This window comes from Perognathus longimembris, chromosome 16 (assembly GCF_023159225.1).
Source record: "Perognathus longimembris pacificus isolate PPM17 chromosome 16, ASM2315922v1, whole genome shotgun sequence".
Classification (NCBI taxonomy): domain Eukaryota; kingdom Metazoa; phylum Chordata; class Mammalia; order Rodentia; family Heteromyidae; genus Perognathus; species Perognathus longimembris.
The window spans coordinates 38,278,005-38,297,179 of NC_063176.1; the positions used below are offsets into that span (position 1 = coordinate 38,278,005).

The 19,175-nt window shown below is 38.4% G+C and overlaps 1 protein-coding gene across 1 annotated transcript in view; it reads right to left on the reverse strand.

Moving 5' to 3' along the window:
• Positions 1 to 19,175, reverse strand: part of Nwd2 (NACHT and WD repeat domain containing 2) — a 122,741-nt gene that overhangs the window by 57,479 nt on the left and 46,087 nt on the right. The window contains exon 4 of the mRNA XM_048364122.1: positions 15,676 to 15,764. Within this exon, the coding sequence (XP_048220079.1) occupies positions 15,676 to 15,764 (89 nt within the window). The remainder of the gene's footprint in view (positions 1 to 15,675; positions 15,765 to 19,175) is intronic.

A 19,175-nucleotide genomic window follows, 5' to 3' on the forward strand; every position in this document is an offset into this window, starting at 1 on the left:
TTCAATGCTCTGTGGCTGCACGTGACTGTTGACTGTCATATTGGACAGTAGTGATACAGAACATCCCACTGTCCCAATAAGTTCCACTGAACAGAGCTGAACATCAGAAAGCTTGGGAGAATATGAGGATCACCTTGTTATCAAGGAATATGAGTCAGAGATGAGGTAGAAAGGGAGAAGACTGTGGTTTCAGGCCACCGCAGGGAAAACATCAGTGTGATCCCCATCCTAACTAATAATCTGGATGTGGGTGAGATCCAAGTTGTATGGGAGAAACAGGTACAATTATAATCAAAGGCTAGTTCCAGGCAAAAGTGTCATTCTGTATCTGAAAAATAACTACAGCACTTGTCTTTTGATGGGGCGGGCAATCTTTAGTTCCAGATCCTTTTCAGGCGGCTGCTAAGGACTTACTCCTGCTTAACTTCTGTATGACTTAGAAGTGTCTTTTCTTCATGATAATTAATTTCTAGTGACTAGAAAATAGATTTAGTATATTGAAATAGCTAAGGTATTTTTGACCATTAATCAATGAATTGTCACCAAAAAAGATTCACTGGAACTCATTGCATTTGCATAAGCAGCCTCAAAACCAGGCACAGCACCTGCTGTCTCTATTTAAATACAAAGTCATGTTCTGCATAATGACATTTCAGTCAATGACAGATTGCAGATATGATGGTCACACAAGATTATATCACACAGTGGTGTCATAGTCATTTAAGTTTGAGTAAGATATTTGTGATATTCAAGCAATAATGATAATATGTTCTTGATAAATTGTATATTGTATATATGTCTACCTGACCTAGAGAAGGGAAAGAAAAACAGGGCGTAAGATATCACAAGAAATGTACACACTGCCCTACTATGTAACTGTACCCTTTTTGCACAACACCTTGTCAAAAAAATTTGTGTTCAATTAATAAATAAATTAAATTAAAATAAAAAAAAACATGGATGGAGCCAGGCACAGATAGTCAAACACTGCATATACAGAAAAAAAACAAACAAACAATAATGAATTCACCTAACAACATACTTCCCTGAACATAGTCTATTGTTATACATTACAAGGTTGTTGAGGAAGGTCTTACTTGAAAGAAAAGAAAGGGCAAACATAAAGATTAATATAACAAAATTATAAGTAGGTACTTGCTCCTTTCACCTCCACTAAAATGTAAAATTAGGTAAAATAACTATTATAACAGAGTGTCAGTGGATTTGTAATATATAGATATACTATGTGGAACATTAACAACACAAAGAAAGGGGCAAATAGAAAAAGATATATAGAGTAATCCTGGTATTATTACTAGAATTAAGGTAATGTAAATCATGAATGGATTCAGATAACTCAAGATGAACATTTCCTAAAATGATTTCCAAGAAAAAGAAGTCTCAAAAATATAGTAAGAAAAATCATTGAAGAATGAAAATGCAACCCTGGAAAACACTGACTAAATGTTAAAAATAAAAGCCACACCAAGGAGTAGCAGAGCAATAGAGGAACACAAAAGACACAGGACATGTGAATAAGAAAATTAAATGGCAGATGTAAATCCAATTATAACAATAGTGCCATTAAACGTGAATGGTATAAGGCATAAATCTGGTTAAAAACAACATTCAACTTAATAATGTCTCAAAATAGACCAGCAACATGGGTTTAAGATTTAAATTTGTAAAACTCTTAGAAGAAAGCATAAGAGCAAACCTTCATGACTTTGATTATGGTTTCTCAAATATAACACGAAAATACAGGTATCTGAAAACATACAGTAGACATTCTTAACGTTAAAAAATTAAGGATATGATAAAAAAGTGTAGTAAACCTAGAATGGAAATTATTTGAAATATATACTTGCATAGATTTTTGTCTCAAATACTTGAAAAAGGTTGACAGATTAATAATGAAAGCGAAAACAGCAATAAAAATGGGCAAAACATCTATGTAGATCTTTCCCCACAGAATACATACACATTTCTGACAAACACATGGAAAGATACTCATTATTCAGTGTAGGGAAATGAAAATCAAGACCACAGTAAGATAATTCACAAACCAAGTGACTGTGTGTCAAATGACTGGTGGAAAAATCAACATGGTGCAACTATACAACAGAGTCATTATTTAGCAATGGCAAGTGAGAGACGGAAACACTCTAACATGTGACAACAAAGGATGAGCACTGATAGCATTATGTAAAAGAATGTACTCACAAAGGACCTCAAGTTGCACGATTTTATTTATTTGATATGTGCAGGATAGGCAGATAAGTGGCGACATAAAGCAGAACAGTGGTTATTTGGGGTAAGTGGGGAGACCAAGCAGGAATGGGTAAAGATCCTTATGTAGTGAAGGTTATCTTCTAAAATGGACTTTCCTAACTGCTACATAACTACCAGCATACTAAAGCCCACTAAGACCTGCATGTCAAGTCGGTAGACTTCAGGCTATATGAATGGGGCTATATTTCCACAAAGGTGTTTTAAATGACAAGTCTATTTGCATTGTAGTTTTCTATAGGCCTTACATCTCATTCTCACAGTGTAATTGAGCATGAGAGTAGTGTGTGTTTAAATCAAGTACCTAGTATGTTAAGAGCTTAACTAACTAGAGGCAGCACAATGACCAAGAGTAAAAGCATCAAACAAGGCTTTTATTTTTCTTCAGCTTACATATTTATGAAGCCGAAGTATTGACATGACTTATTTGTCACCTGACTCTTTTACAAGTTTTTGTACCTACTATTACTTAGGGTTGGTCACCACTACGCTCTTTTGGGCCCTGATAATCTAAATGCCTTGGTCCTTAGTAGCATTGTTTCGATATACTGCTGCCAGCGCTTCGCCACCACACCGCTCTTTCCCACCACACCGCTCTTTCCCACATGTCTTTATAGGCAGAAATAATAGGAAAGGATGAAATCAAGCAATTGTGAGGACAGGAAAGTAATGAATAGGACACCTAACCTGTGAAACACAAAGCATCTTTTTGGGTGCATATATATGCCATATATCCACAGGATTGATAAGTGGAAAAACATTTGGAACATAAAGTGCTGAAGAAGACAAGATTTATTATATACTTAAAAAAATTAAGTTTAGCTTTTAGCCTAATGTCTGGGCACTGCAGACACTGGAATCTAATTTGCTATTTATTGGAATACTAACTTGTTGACAGCACATTTTATGTGCCTTTACTTATTTCATCATTCAAGCTTAAAAGCTGAGGAAAGTAATTTGATTTTATCTTTTTTAAAAAACAAAACTATCTCATGTGTTTTAAAAAAATCCATACAGAAGCCATTTTATCATGATTATTAGGGTGGGTTGGATTGATTTGAAAACAAAACAAAGATAAAAAGTCTCTCGCAAATCCTACCCTTACCCCTAGCAGTAAGTTGTAATCATTTAAATATCAAAGTTACAGAACAATAAAGTAACAAACAAGTTACTGCACCCCAAAACTAAGACAATCTAATTTGAATTCATAGTGGCCTCACAGCCAAGTCCTCAGAAATAACTGTTGAACATACATATTGATCAAAGTGTTTCTTTATAAACTGTCCCTCACTGTAGGGAACTTTATGAATGTAACTGTAAATGTGTAGAGATGATATGAGTGGTATAGTGTAAAAACAAATCAAGACTAAAAGGAGACTACTTTTCTGAGTTACTACAATGGTACACGGTGTAATTGCCCCAATGAGGCTTCCGTTACTTAGGCCACTCCTTTCTATTCATTTCATGCTTAATTTTTTTCATTCTAGTTAGCTTAAAGCATCCCTGGCTTTAACATGTACAAAAGGATAGCTTTAAAATGATCTCTTTTTAAAAAACCAAAATCTCTTCTTAGAGATTTTGCCAGCAACAAAAATACTCTAAAAACACAGATCAGGTACAGAGTACCAAATTCAGTGGTTTCAAAGATCACAATGCAGAAGACTGCACTCATTGGAAGTTGTTTCAGTATTTGGGTTGCATTTCTACGATGTTCATTTCACACAAGAAATCAGAGAAGGCTCTTAAAACTCAGGCCGTGTGTAGAGGATTCAGCTTATCACTGGTAATTATGAACTAAACAGGCAGTAGTTCTCTCTCTGGAGACAGCAACCCTCTCTAGATGCACTGTTCCTAATACAACATCCAGGTTCTATGCTTCTACTAGAACTACTGCAAATGCTGACTTTATATCACCTGCAATAATTTTCTAGCTCAAGAGATATATAACAAAGAATTATATGGGGAAAAGACTAGAATTAGCAGTTCTGTCTGGAAAGAGAAGGCCCTACAGTCTCCTTACAACCACTGACTGGCCGGGGGTAGGGGGATTATATGGGATTACCAGAAAGAGAGTGTCTACCAATATGCCATCAGATGGTGCTTTATCTCAAGTTTCATTAAGACAACTCATGGCTCAGACCCTGGTGTCCTACATGCTGCTCCAGTCTTAAAAAGTATTCATGGTAAGGAAGAATGCTGCATTTGGGCGAAACCTCTTACTTTCAGGGCTTCAGGTTCATGGAGACAGATGAAAGGGACTGAGAGTTCCTGGAGACAGAGCAGAAGCAGCAAGCAGGAGCTGCTGTGCAACTGTGCCAAGTGTGCTCAGCGAGTTAATGCTTATTGAACAAAGGAGCTTGAAGCAGGCTGAATGGTGGAACACTCAAACACAAGCAAACAACATGCTTGAGTGGAAAACTGAGGTTAGTTTTTGTTCCTACCCGTCACTAGAATTTCCTCAGCCCTTGTGTTTGGGTGTACAGGTATCTATCCTTTTGTTCTTGCTCCATTCCATCCACTCACCATGATGCAGCAATGTAGCAAGGATTTCTTTTTACTCAGAAAGAGACTACATAGAATAACTTCCTTCTTAAGCTTAGAGAGCAGATAGAACTATTTTTCTTATTTTACAGATGCAAAACGGGGGCACTGAGAAGTCAAGCAACATGCCCACAGTGACACAGATAATAAGAAAGAGCAGTGGCATTTGAAGACTGGCTCTTCAAATCTGCTATTTTACAATCCTTTCTGTGTCAGTGCCTGTCAGGTAGTAAATTTGACATACTGTTTAAGTTCTCTTCCAGATTAGTCTTCTGTCTGAAATATCTCCCTTTTTTATTTGGCCATTTCCCCTCAGGATTTGGTTTAGGCACTGGTTACTCCATGAACTTTCCTGATGACTCTAGACAGGTGGAGGACTTAATCCCTCTCATAATGTATGCCTAGAGCACATGGGTCACCTCGCAGTCAGGGCCATGCTGGTTAAATGGCTTATAGTATTTCTAATACTGTGGTTTCTGCTGCACTTGTGAATCTGCCTGGTGTGGAGCCAAGCTTCAATGAATGTCTGTGAAATGAATGAATGGAGCTCTAGAGACCAAATGCTTTAAAAAGTCCTTGGAGATCTGGGGTAGATGTTGCCAAGGTCAACGGCCTTGTCTAGTCTTGGAGGGGCAGAGGAGGAGAAAAATAGAACTGCATCAAGCCGCTGAGAAGAATGTGGGTTCTGTAGATTTTGGATGAAAAACTCTTTAGATGTCTGTCAAGTCTATTTTGTGTGTGCTATCATTAATTCTGAGGTTTCCTTGTTGATTTTGCCTCTATGACCTGCTTATTGGTGAGAATAAGGTACTGAAGTCTCCCACTACTATTATGTTAATGTCTAACTGAATGTTTTAAGTTCAATAACTTAACAGTTGTATCCATAGACATTTGGTGCATTAATGTTAACAAATGTTTTATGCTCTTGGTGGATTGTTCTTGGTTAATATGATGTTAACTACCTGGTTTCTTCAGAAAATTTTGATTTGAAGTCTATTTTAGATATGAGTATAGACATGTCTAGCTACTTTTGGGTTGATTTGCCTGGAAAATCATTTTAACACACAGAAAGATAGAAATATGACTTGATGTACTTACATAGTATGGAAAGGTCATAATATCATAAATTTTAAGAGCTGGAAATTAAGATAGGAAATAAAAATTATTTACTTTGTAGATGAAAAAACTGGGGATGTTATGTTTTAAGGGTCTAGGCTAACAAAAGGCATCTCTTAATGAGGATTCCTTTTACTCTATCCCCACTTTTTAAAATGTTCTCGCCTGTAAAATGCCCTTTTGAACATGGAGAAAAAAAATTAGCTACTCTGTGCTCAGAATTTAAATGTCACATGAAATGGGGGGGGGTATTATATATTATACTGTTTATTGAAGGACTAATCTTCACAGGTCATTTTCACTGTTTGGAGGTAGTCAAACAATCACAATTCAGCAGGAATGAATGCTCAGCATAGTAGAGCTATTACAGTAAATTCTGAATCTTCCTACAGTGTTACCATTCTATATTAAGAAGGAATATTAGGAAGAGGACAGAGTACAAAAAAAGGACTGTTTTAGAGAAGCCAAGTCTGAGAATTCTGTAAGAGCAACAGACATTGTAGGCCAGTATTTGTGAAGGTCCACTATAGCATACTTTCCTTCTCTTTAGTCTATTATCAGTGTTACTGTCCTTGCTTATGTTGCTACCTCCTTTTGTAAGCTGGCTTTCTCACATGGACAAGAGACAGATGATGTAATGTTTGCAGTACTTCCAGTGACTACCACTTGGTAAGGCTTGCCTGTCCAGGCTTCTTTGATGGACAGCTCTGATATGTGAAGTGACTGAACAAATCTGAGCCCTGGCTTGAGTGCAATGACGTGTAGAAGAGCTGTGCCTTTCCCTGTAGACAGAAGCATCTTCATGATAAACAGAATTAATTGACAGTGTGGAGAAAGGACCAAGGGCATCCCAACAAACAGTGTCCATTTCAAAGCCAACAATGTGTTTCTCAGGGAGAAAACTGTGTTTGAGATTACTGAGCAGACAAACCCAACCCAACCACGTGATAGTGTTGAGAGGTGGGGTCTGTGAAGTGCATAGGTCAGGAGAACTCTGTTCCCATGGACAGAGGGCATTTCCCTTTTTTGTCCTCCCACCTTCTGTCAGGTATAGACATAGCAGTTCTCCTACCTGGAGAATGTAGTGTTTTAGGTGCCATGTTGGAAGCAGAGATTGGCACCTTGGTTTTAGCTTTCCCCAACTATATATGTGAGAAAATGATTCTGTTCTTTTATAATTACTCAATATCAGGTGTTCTGCTATAGCAACACAGGCAGGTCACAACCTCTGATCTTTTTTGTTGTTTTTGTTGTTGTTTTCATGCTGTATCATACCATCATATATGTAAGAAAATAAATATTTCCTGATTATTTTTCCCATTCATATTCTTTTTGTACCAGATACTAATGGACTCTCAGATGCCAAAGATCTTTTACTATATTCATAAAGCCAAAAGAAAAGGGCATATGAGTTATTTATGTCCACTGAGTTCTTGATGAGAAGAAAGAATTGAAAAAGTGTGAAACAAGGAAGTTTACATTGGTGAGTACTGTCTGTGTCCCAGACACTTGGTGTTGTATCACTTCTTTTTTATTTTGCCTTTCTATTCTTTTTTATTTTCATTTTTGTCCCAGACCTTTATTTTTATTGTAAAGGTAACGTACAGGGGAGTTGTAATTACATAAGTCAGGTAACGAATGAATACATTTATTTTTGGACTGTGTCACCCCTTTCTCATTTTCTTCCAGTTTTTTTCCCCTCCTGGCCTCGCCCCCCAAGTTATATAGTTCATTTTCATTTAATTCTTAAAATAATCCTAGAAGATAATCACAAACCCATTCACTTATATCAAAGAGATCAGACGATGTGCCTAGTTACAGAACTGGCAATCTTTAGGTTCAGAATATGAATCTTAGTACATACAAAATAATTTGTGCTGTTTTTACTTCAACTTTGTAAATGACATCACATGTGGTATGACACTAAATCAAAACAGCATCAGTATGTGCTACTCCAACATTATACCCATCAATTACATTGAAATGTGATTCCAGTCACCTAATTCTTTACCATATTTCTGTAAGATGAATATTGATTTTTTTTTTTTTTTTTGGCCAGTCCTGGGCCTTGGACTCCGGGCCTGAGCACTGTCCCTGGCTTCTTCCCGCTCAAGGCTAGCACTCCGCCACTTGAGCCACAGCGCCGCTTCTGGCCGTTTTCTGTATATGTGGTGCTGGGGAATCGAACCTAGGGCCTCGTGTATCCGAGGCAGGCACTCTTGCCACTAGGCTATATTCCCAGCCCTGAATATTGATTTTATAGAGAATGTCTCTGGTAGTGAGGAACAGGAAGCCATGAAAAGTCAATGAAAATCAAAGGTTATTTTCTTCCTTTCTCCATTGTTTTTATTTCTTCTTTGCATCTTCAAAGAATGAGCAGCCTTTGTGGGTGATTTGAAATGGCACCAGGCAGGTGAGGAATGCTTGCCTCCTGTGCTCTGGCACCTGATCTTTCTCTCACTGACTGGAATTGACCATTAGATTCCACATCTGAGATCCCAGGATATTCACCACAAACCAGTCACTACCTGGTCTTACCAAAACATCATGTCATCTCCAACTTGAATCCATGAAAGAGTTATACCTTCAATCAGTAACATAAAGAAATCGCACGAGACAACATGTCTTCCTCAAAAGTCAACAACACCACAACAAAGGAAGTGAATTGAAGTGAAGTCTGGAAGATGTATTATATGCATAGCTGGGCATGCTAAATTGGAATACCCTTGTACGGCTATTTGAAGATAATAATAAAACGTTCCAAATAAATAACAGCAGATTTCTTAGCATAAATTCTAAATTCAGGAGAGGATAGAATAATGTGATCTAAGTCCTGAAAGAAAAGAATTGTCAACTTAAATTAGTGTATCCAGCAAAGCTTTCCTTCATAATATCTAGCTATTCAGGAGTTAGAGATCTGGAGGATTATGGTTTGAAGCCAGCATAGGCATCATTAGACTTCATTTCATTAACCATCAATAAGTCAAGCTTGAGGTGAGGGGGTAGAAAGCCAATTGAGCAAGGAAACCACACACCCACAAGACCCTGAATTCAAACTCTAGTACTGGCAAAAATAAAAAATCATACATGTTAGAAATGAAATCTGGGAAGTGTGAGAGCTTGTACAGCCTGGATAAAAACAGAAAACAAGATGGAGGTAAATAATCAGGGTTGCTATAGAAATAATCAAGAAGAGAGTAACACAGACTTGAATGAAGGGCACATATTGGAGACCAGAAGAAAGGTTGCTTAGTCATTCAAGTATTAAGAAACAGAAGCCCAAACAAAGACATAGACATGTGAAATGGAACAAAAAAAGGGCAAGCTTCTAAGAAACACTGTAGCAGATGAGTAGAAGGGAACACTAGCAGCTTCAATCTAGGTAATAAAGGATGGAAGAATGAACTAACTATGAGCCAAAAACGTTGAAGCCTTGAGGACTGGGCAACAGTAAGCAGTCAGCATACTAGAAAAAGGGGAAGACAAATTTGGCTTTGAACACATTAACATTCCAAACAGAATTATCCTCATGCATTTATGGAGTGGAGAGAGTTAGAGATGCTATATACAGGAGAGAATTCTATACAGATAGTAGCTTGAGAAGATGGTACCCTAACTACAGGTTTAGAGAAAAAGGTAAAGAGGACAAGTGTGGCCTTGTGATGCCAAAGGAAACCTGATGAAGCCTTAGTGATAACAACCACACACCATCACAGGGGTTGAGGGCAGCCATCCCCTTGGTACTTTGCATGTCATCACAATGTCATTCGAGACAGACAGCATGGATGGGGGAGATGACCCTGCTGGTGGGAGCAGGTTTTCCTCTCACATTTTTCTACATGCCTAGGAAGACAGCTGGCCTGTCAGAATGAAGGAGAAGGGCTAGAGCCAGAACACGGGAGATCTCCTTGGGAGAGCAAGTCATTACACTTAATTACGAAGACATATGGGGGAAATTACTTTGGAAAGCTATATTTAATGAAAGTGTAAAAGGTAACAAATGGCACCCTACAAGACAAGGGGTATCAAGATTTAGGAACCATTGGGTTTGAATTCCCCACCATGTGCCTCTCTTGATTTCAAATCATTTCAAGTATTAGTACAAATAAAGGGCAGAATATGTCATAGTCTTCTTGCCTGGTAGCTGTTAGTTACTGAGTCATACAATACATTTGAAAATCACATACAATTATTTCAGATTGCACCACCTCTTCATGTATCTGAGAGTGACCATTTTTTTTAAAGTGACTATTTGAATAGGTGGAAGCATTGTTTTCTTAATCATTTTCTGTTTTTCTTTTAAATGTATGGATAGCTCCTGGTCGTCAAGTGCTCTGTTGCTCTCATTTGGATTCCCGGCACTGGACAATCAGGCTGGCTTCTGTCAGAGTGACACTACCAGGATCTATGCCATCTAGAGTACATTGTCCAATCTGGAAGCCACTGACCACATACAGGCGTCCGGTACCTGAAATGAGGTCAGTCCAAATCATGATGTGTTGTTCATATAAACTGCATATCACTTTTTGAAACACAGGATGGAAATAAGATGAAAAATAAATCATACCTCATGAATAAGTTTTATCTCGATTATATGTCTTGGAAACATTGGCTTAAAGGATTATAGTAAATAAAATATTCTCTTTTGCTTTTCCTGTGTCAAATGTGATCAGAAGAAGAGTTTCAAATGTCACACATGGCTTGTATTTGGAATTCACATGGTATTTCTTTTCCATAACATGAGTCTAGATTCTCAGTGTCTATGTCTTACTCATTACTCAACCAACCAGTCTTTGTTTTATATGTAGGATGATCCAGGTATTACAAAATATACCGGCCATAGGAAGAAATGACATGACTGCTGACTTGTAAAGATCTTCTAGAATATAATGGAGAGGAAAAATTTAAACAGTAATTAAAGCCAGGATGATATTCTATTACAGGATAGGAATAAAACATTATAACATCTCAAAAAAGAACATTCTTTGTTTCTTAAATGAGAAATTTAAGGGGAAGTCTAAAGGCACCCAGTCAGAGGGTCCCACGGGAGTGAGAGCTCTTGGAAAAGAGACAATACATTTGTGGAAATGAATGTTCCACCCTTCAGAAAGGCAGAGACCGGGCTGCCAACAGGGGAGGGCAGAAGGATGTGGGCTCCACGGCAGTACATGGAAAGGAGACATTCACACATGGTTTTGAGTAACATAGAATGCAGAAAAAAGTGTCAGAGATACCACTGAAGTGACCTGTAGAGTGGGGACTCAGGAGGTGAGGTAGGAGAAGGGTTGGTCTTAATGAGGAGAAGAAAAGATAAATGATTAGGGTGGTGGTCAAGCTGACTTGAATAAAGGGCACAGGATGGAGAAATATTTATGGAGCTAGAACTGGAAGCTCTTTGAGATTTACTATATTTTAGAGGTGAAGAAAGCTAAGGTTTGTGAACTTCAGTGCCTATGAGGAGATAGGATAAATATCAGATGTCTACTAGAGAAGCTGTCTGTGAAGATACTCTCCATGAGTGGCTGAATTCAACTGAAATTTCCTTTCAAAGTGGAGATGCCCTAAGCACCTAGATCCATTAAATACTTCGTTTAGACAGCCTTGCCTAAACTAAGTTTATTCTTGGCTTAGTGGACCAGGTGGCTGTGGGTATTTTTTGAATGCATAAAGTAGGAGTGAGGAATATGTTTGAGAATCATAAATGACTATTTGTATTGTAAAGAGTAGATGATAAACAAAGCAAGGACTCATGTTAAAGAGACCCTGCTGACATCAGCCATTAACGTCTTTAAGCAAAAGAACTGAATGACCAAGCAGAGGCTAAAGAAGACACTCTGTGGGGCTGTACATAAAGTTTCATGGAGGGTGATGGTGTGGGCCACCCTTTCCTAAACCCACTCAATGGCAAACTCCATTCCAGGACTTCAAAAACAAACAAGAATTAGTCTCTTCCTCAATAACTCTGACCAAGCAGCATGAAGCAGAAAGCAAAACCACTGAAGACAATGAAAAGCACTATTTGTTCATTCTGTTTTTGAATGAGTTGGGGTAGGGAGTAGCCTTGAAGAGGAGATTTGAAAGCAAGAACAGGTGATGTTGGTGGATTGAACCACAAGCCCAGTATTCCTTGGGTCATGTATCACGTACTTTTGGCCTGACTTGTCTTTATTATTCTCAATTCATTCATCCTGAGTTACTTTCTGTCCTCTTATTTGTAGCTAGGAGTACTTAGTGCACACTAGGAAATCAAATGACCTGTTGGTCCACCATCATTTGTTTCACAACTCGTGGGTGGAATTTGCTTTGAGAGACCTTGGTGTTCTTTCCACTGTTGTTCTGTTCTGAGAAATCACTTTCTCTACAGATCACATACAGAATTAAGGTTCACATAATCAGTGTGGTACATTTTCATTAAACATCTTAGTTTAAATTAAAAAAAAAACTAAAGAAAATACTACAAAATAGTTTGCCAGATGGGCAAATGTAACTCCATAGTCTACCAACCTAATCTTATAATAATTTTATCCAATGGCTTAGTGTGGCTAGCTATTTGTCTGACATTTGGGATTAGTAGAATAAGACACAAATATAGTCATTAGAGACAGTCAGATGAAGCCATATTGAGATAGCCAGATGAGGTCTCATTCTCTCCAATGCTCAGAGTAGGTTCCACCATGCTTGCCTCTTACTTCTATAATCTGGTTGCTTCTACATTTCTTTCTCTTCCATTCTACTCAGAACATGTGAGCAAGCCTCTTAAAAGTCATTCCTGTCCCCCCACTCTTTCCTTTTTCATTGGGCAAAGTTCTATGTCCTCAATGTTGGCCCAGAAGGTCCCAGATGATCTGAGTTTAATGTCATCTACTCTACTCATATTTAGTTACTTTGCTGTCCTAAACACACACACACACACACACACACACACACACACACACACACACACATACACACACAACCTTGGACCCTTTTTTTACTCTCTTCTTGACCTCTGCATGGTTTTCTTTGTCACTTTTCACAGATCTCTGCTAAAACATCATTTGATCACTAAGTTCATCTGACCATCTGGCCTCCCTTAACTCCTCTCACTCAGCTCTACTTTTCCTAAAAGCTTTTACTTAAAAGATGGATTTATGGTCAATAAGTTAGCTTATAATCTGCCTCCCTCCACAATTGGGAGCTGCAAAGAAGAGGATCTGTATGGGTTTGCTCCCACAGCCCTAGTACTTAGGATGTTGCTTGGTGTGTGGACAGGCTCCGAACACTCTTTTTGAATGAACTAAATGAACGATTAGTTACTATGCACAGGTGATGTTAGGAGACCAATAAGGAAGGCACCTGGCATATCCTGGGAGAGATAAAAGTGATCAGAAAAGATTTTTACTAAGGGAGTAATGTTTAGAATGAGTTGTCATTCACTTTAAAATTCAGATATTCATCCAATAAATATTAAATATTTATTGAGTATATAAATATATTTTCATAGGAGTCTTCCTATGTGTCAGACACCAGGCTAGCACCAAGAATGTAGCTTTTATGAGGACAAATGAGTACCTGTACTTATGGAACTTGTAATATACTGGAAGAAAGACAATAAAGGAGCCAATATGCAGATAAACAAGAAAAATATCTGCCCTTGACACATGTCATGTAAGGAACTCAAACAGCATAGCATGTTATAAAGGAAGTATCTCTGGGGTTGCCAGAGGAGGCCTAACGGGCAGAGAGCACAATTAGAGCAAGATTCTTAAGGTGGAAAGGTGTGAAGAGCCAAGGGCCAAAAGCAGCACATACATGAGTAATCAGGACACTGGGCAAGCAAGAGGGGGAGCAATGAGAAATCAGATGGAAGAGTCTTAGGAATGAACACCATCTTAGGGGTGACTAGCATAAGCAAAGGCATAGAGAGTCAAAAGGACACAAAATAGATTGGTGTGACTCAGGACCCCAGAAATGTATCCTTCCCTGGGTTCAATGCATAAGCAAAGATGAAATTTGGAATGCTGTGGTTTCTTTTAAAGTGTCTGGCTCTATATTTGAGGAGAGAGAACAGTCTCCTAGAAAACATACCTTCCTGGAGAAGATCTATAAATGATGTCTCACAAAACTATACTAGAAGTACATTCTTAGAAGATTTGGGTACTGTTTGAACTCCTGTCAAGCAAACACAGCCATGCATATTTAACTTTAAATACAGTCTCATACACAGAAGCAGTTGCCATGCCTGGCTTAGACACTGGAATACAGGATGGTAGGTAAAGTTGCTCCAGGCCTCAGGTTCACATCTGTGTCAACGCTGTATTTACCTACCCAGAACAGTCCTTGCTATCAGCTTATTCTACTGGCCTCATCTTCTGCAGTTTTCCTTGGTTATCTTGGTCTTTTCCTATGCTCACTTCTAGTTTAGAAAATGTGCTTTTCATTTCCAGTTTTCTATTTTAGCCAATCCCAATTACCTCCACAATATTGTGTTTCTTGGAGAATTCTCTGTAGCTCAACAACTTCTTGTGTCTGCTGACAGAAATGATGCAAAATAACTAAAAAACAGGATTAATATTGAGCATATTTTTCCCACTATGGTAACTGAGTTCCTATGGAGTGTTGAAGGCTTTGGAAATATTGACAGAATAGAATTTTTTTTTTTTAACAATTGGGATCCTCTTATCAGTAGAACCAGACCCCTCAGAGAAGTCATTGCTAAATTCAGGACAAAGAATTTCATTTAGATTCCCACTTTATCAAGTTAATGGTGACTTATGAGAAAATATTCAATGTGTGGGTCACAACTGCCCATTGCTGACTGATATGCATTGAGCTGGAAGCCATTTAGAGGCAAATATTTTCTACTTTGTATCAGAAGCCTTCATAGGGCATACTGAGATAAATTATGTAGATAAGAAGTAAATATATAAGGAAATTTTCTTCTACTGGCAATGGTTCATTGTATATTCTTGTACCCCAAGACTTTTATTATGTATTTATTATTTGACATATGGACATATCATCGAAGTAACATCAAGTAGTTAAGACTTCCAGGGTAAAGAAAGCTGAAAAGCTCTGAATAAATAATATTATCTGTTGCAGGATCCATTTACATTTTTCAAGTTTCAGATGTCTAAATCACATCCCATGTTTTCAGTACTTTTCTATTAGGTGGTATAATCAATGGTGTGTAAAATGCCAGGGCTCATGAATTTCAGCAGTTATGTGCAGAGTGGCTATCTTTGAAGGACACTACACACAATTTGGTAAATGTTAAGGGCCTGGAATACTTTAACACCTATCAAATATTTTAAAATATGAATGAAACCCAAAAGGTAGAGAGAAAGCAAGTGTTGGCTAATCTGTTGAAAGGAAGTACTTTGAGAAAGTTGGTCCTGTTTAGACATGCAGAATCTTCTTAGGGACCATAATTTATGTTTCAAAACAGATAGATACTTAGCAGCCTTCACCGTTTTGTTATAGTAGTGATGATGAACTAAGAAAATTAATTTAGATTGAGGAAAAAGATGGGCCAACACCAGGCAGGGTCCAAGAAGCACAGAACTAAAACACAAGGCATTGAAAATGACTAAATATTTGATTTTCATTTTCCAACATTTCCTTTTTGCCTCATGCTTAAAGAAATGAAGTTTCTCAGAGCTTAAGCTTTGGTCTTTGGTCATAACATCCAAATTGTGACAATAAAAATTCAGCTGACATAATTAAAAATAAAATTAGTAATCTAGTTACCTGAAATTCCAATCCATAGTTCTCTCTGCAGAATTCTCTTAGTTTAGGATACACATTTTCTCTTAGTGCCTGCCTTTCTGCTCCTGTATCTGCAGAAGAAAAGCAAACAAAAGGAAAGTAAACATGTGCAAATACATATCTTTTTTTGGGGGGGGGAGAGACCGGAAAGCATATATATTATCATTAATGTAGGTGAGTTGGGATGCTAACTTGTGAAATGCTGAATTATTTGTTTGCTCAGAGACCCATCTGGTGGGCATGCACAAAAAGCCACAGGATGGAGGAAAACCCAACTGCTCAGCTGTGTGTGGCCAGTGGGGCTGAGAACTCAGGGGTGATCCTTCATGCTTTTTATGTGTATACATCAAACTCTTCAAAAGCCATGGCTACACCATCTTTGGAGGAAATCGAAGGAGCTGGAAGGTTTTAGCACATACTGACATGTTGGTTATTTATTGATTTACAAAAATATCTGGACTATATCATTATTTATGAGAGCAATAATAGAAGTAATAAAGTTTCTTTTTTATTTCAAAATTCAGCCAGCTTTCATAAGATCTGTGCAGTAATTAAGAGACACACATTGTGAAAAAAGACACTGAAAGCCAATAGATCCTACTCAATAGGTCAGTGGTTTTAATGAAGTAACATTTCCTAGCCTGGGCTTAGAACCTTTATGCTTCTCAGAGATAGGAACTGTTTTATACAAGCTACATCAAGTCAGAAATGAAGTATTCTTTTATCTTGTCATTTAAAAGACACAAAAAGAAACAAAGAACTTGAAACCAGAAGACAGACAGAATAAGCATCATGTGTTTTATTTTGAACAGGGAGAGATGGCAAAGTCTTCTGTGTGGTTCAGTGATAAGATTCTCCTCCTTCATGGTGACTGACACTCTAAGGTTCTTTCTAAGGGGGAGTTGTGACTCCTGACCAGTCAACTAACTTTATTAAAATGGGAAAAACAAAGTTTAAAAACCAAGAGTGAGAAAAGAGAATGAAGAAGAGAGAATATGGATGAAACAGTTTATGTATGCAAGAGAAAGTAGAACACTGAAACTTGTTGAGACAGTTTGAGAAGAAGGTTAAAGAGAAGAATGAGAGGGACCAGGGGTTAGTCTGTGGGTACTGTGTATGCATACAGAATATGTAGAAATGAAATCCCATTGTAAACCCACTGATGCAAATAACAAACAAAAGAAATTAAGTCAGCTGGGCTCTGGTGGCTCACATCGCTAATCCTACTTACTTAGGAGGCTGAGATTTGAGGATTGTGGTTCAAAGCCACCTTGGGCAGGAAAGTCCATGAGATTCTTATTTTCAGTAAACCACTCGGAAAAAGCTGGAAGTGGTGCTGTGGCTCAAATGGTAGAGGAGTAGCCTTGAGCACAAAGAAACTCAGGGATAGAGCCCAGGCCCTGAGTTCAAGCCCCAGGATTGAGGCAAGTGTTATATGCATAAGTGTCCACGCACGTGTGTGTATGCGCACACACACAGAGACAGACAGATCATGTGAATGTGTTATCTCATGAAAGATATCATTGGCTAAATGTACCTCAATACCAGATACCACTATGAAACATCTGTATACTATGTTTATAGCAAGAACAGCAATTTAAAATACTTGTCTTGTTATTCTCCAGCACATCTCTTCATGAAAACATAACCACATGCTGTGTGGACCTATTCTATTTTCCTACTGTTGCCAAGCCTATATTAAGAAACAAATAACCAGTCACATGAGTCTGAGATGAAGTTGGAGCCTGGCAGAGTGGTAGGCGCCAGAGTTCACAGGGAAATGGGAGAGTCAGAGGAATATAAGGCTTCAGATTAACTTTTAACTACAAAATAAGGACTTTCCCACCTTAGAGCCAACATGGTCCAGAACACAAAGGGCAGACAGCAGGAGCAAGTTGAGTGGGTCCTATGGTATCATGGCACTGCCAGAAGTAGTGTACTGTTAGGTTTTTTAAGGTAGGTAGTAGGTAAAGGAGAACACCACACGGTATTCAGGCAGGAGAGAAAGTTTATTACCAAACTGCTGGCCTGTGGCCGAGATGATCCCTGGCCAGAGAGAAGGGAGAGAGGGAGAGAGGGAGAGAGGGAGAGAGGGAGAGGGAGAGGGAGAGGGAGAGAGGGAGAGAGGGAGAGAGGGAGAGAGGGAGAGAGGGAGAGAGGGAGAGAGGGAGAGAGGGAGAGAGGGAGAGAGGGAGAGAGGGAGAGAGGGAGAGAGGGAGAGAGGGAGAGAGGGAGAGAGGGAGAGAGGGAGAGAGGGAGAGAGGGAGAGAGGGAGAGCGTTCCCACACAGCCCTGCCTTATATCTAGGGCAGGGGCAAGGGGTGTGGCCAGGTGGATTAGGAGGTGACCTCAGGGAAAGGGGAGGTAACTGCCTCCAGGTCTGCAGGTTACCCAGGTAACTGGGTGGAGACTTAATGAGGTGGGGGCATCTGCATGTAGCCCTCAGGGAGAGGACCTTACACTAAGCTTTTATATAATTTATATAATCTGGTATCAGACATCCATCCTCTCTTGCCCCATTTAAAAAGCTTAAAACATTAACTTTAAAAATAAAGCTGATCATAGTCAAACTATCTTTCAAAGGTCTTAGCATATTTTTTAAAGTCCAAAACCAAAAGGGGTCGTTAGAAAATATTACCACATAGGAAATATATTAGACAGGGACTAGTATTATGAAATTATAAAAATTAGTATCTATCAATGAAGTAATTATAGATTGACAAAAGAAACAAATTTCTAGTTTATAAAAATAGTGTTATGATGGCTCTATGGAGTCCTAGATTACAATAGTGAGGAGGAAAAGACAGAATGATAGTATAGTCACTAACATTTACTGGTTGTGGGCTAAGCACTTTCACGTGTATTTTCTGAGTGATGACAACCTATGAAATAGGTAAAATTATTATTGTGCTTTTATTGGAGGAAACTGAAGGGCAGAGGAATTAGTAGATTTGTCCATGTCATATGGCCATAGACTTGAAGAACCAGGATGGAATCCAGGAAGCCATGACATGGGATATGCGACTGTGAAAATAAACAGCTTTTGGAAAGTGAGTTCACTTACTATATGAGGTGGTTAGGGGATGTGAAAATCCTGTGAATTAAAAGAAAACTCTAAGTTAGGGTTGGAGTATGTAGCTCAGTGGTAGAGTACTTGCTTAGCATCCAGGAGGCCATGGATTCCATCTCTAGCATCACAAAATACAATAAAAAATAAAGATGAGTATCCTTAATAGATGCTTTTCTGTTATATACTCCTTACTAGCTTATATTAGTTATACGGCGCGAGGCTGGGGGAGATTGCTTTGTTCCTATCCACACATTTACAGTCTCACTCTCTCTATTACATTCCTTGCTCTTCCCTCCTAAAATTAGCTTTCTTGTTTCATTTTCATAGTTTCAAATACTTGATTTCGCCAGTATTTAATCTCCTTTTTCTCTTCATCAGCATACCCTCATCCCCTTAGTCCCTACCTACCTAC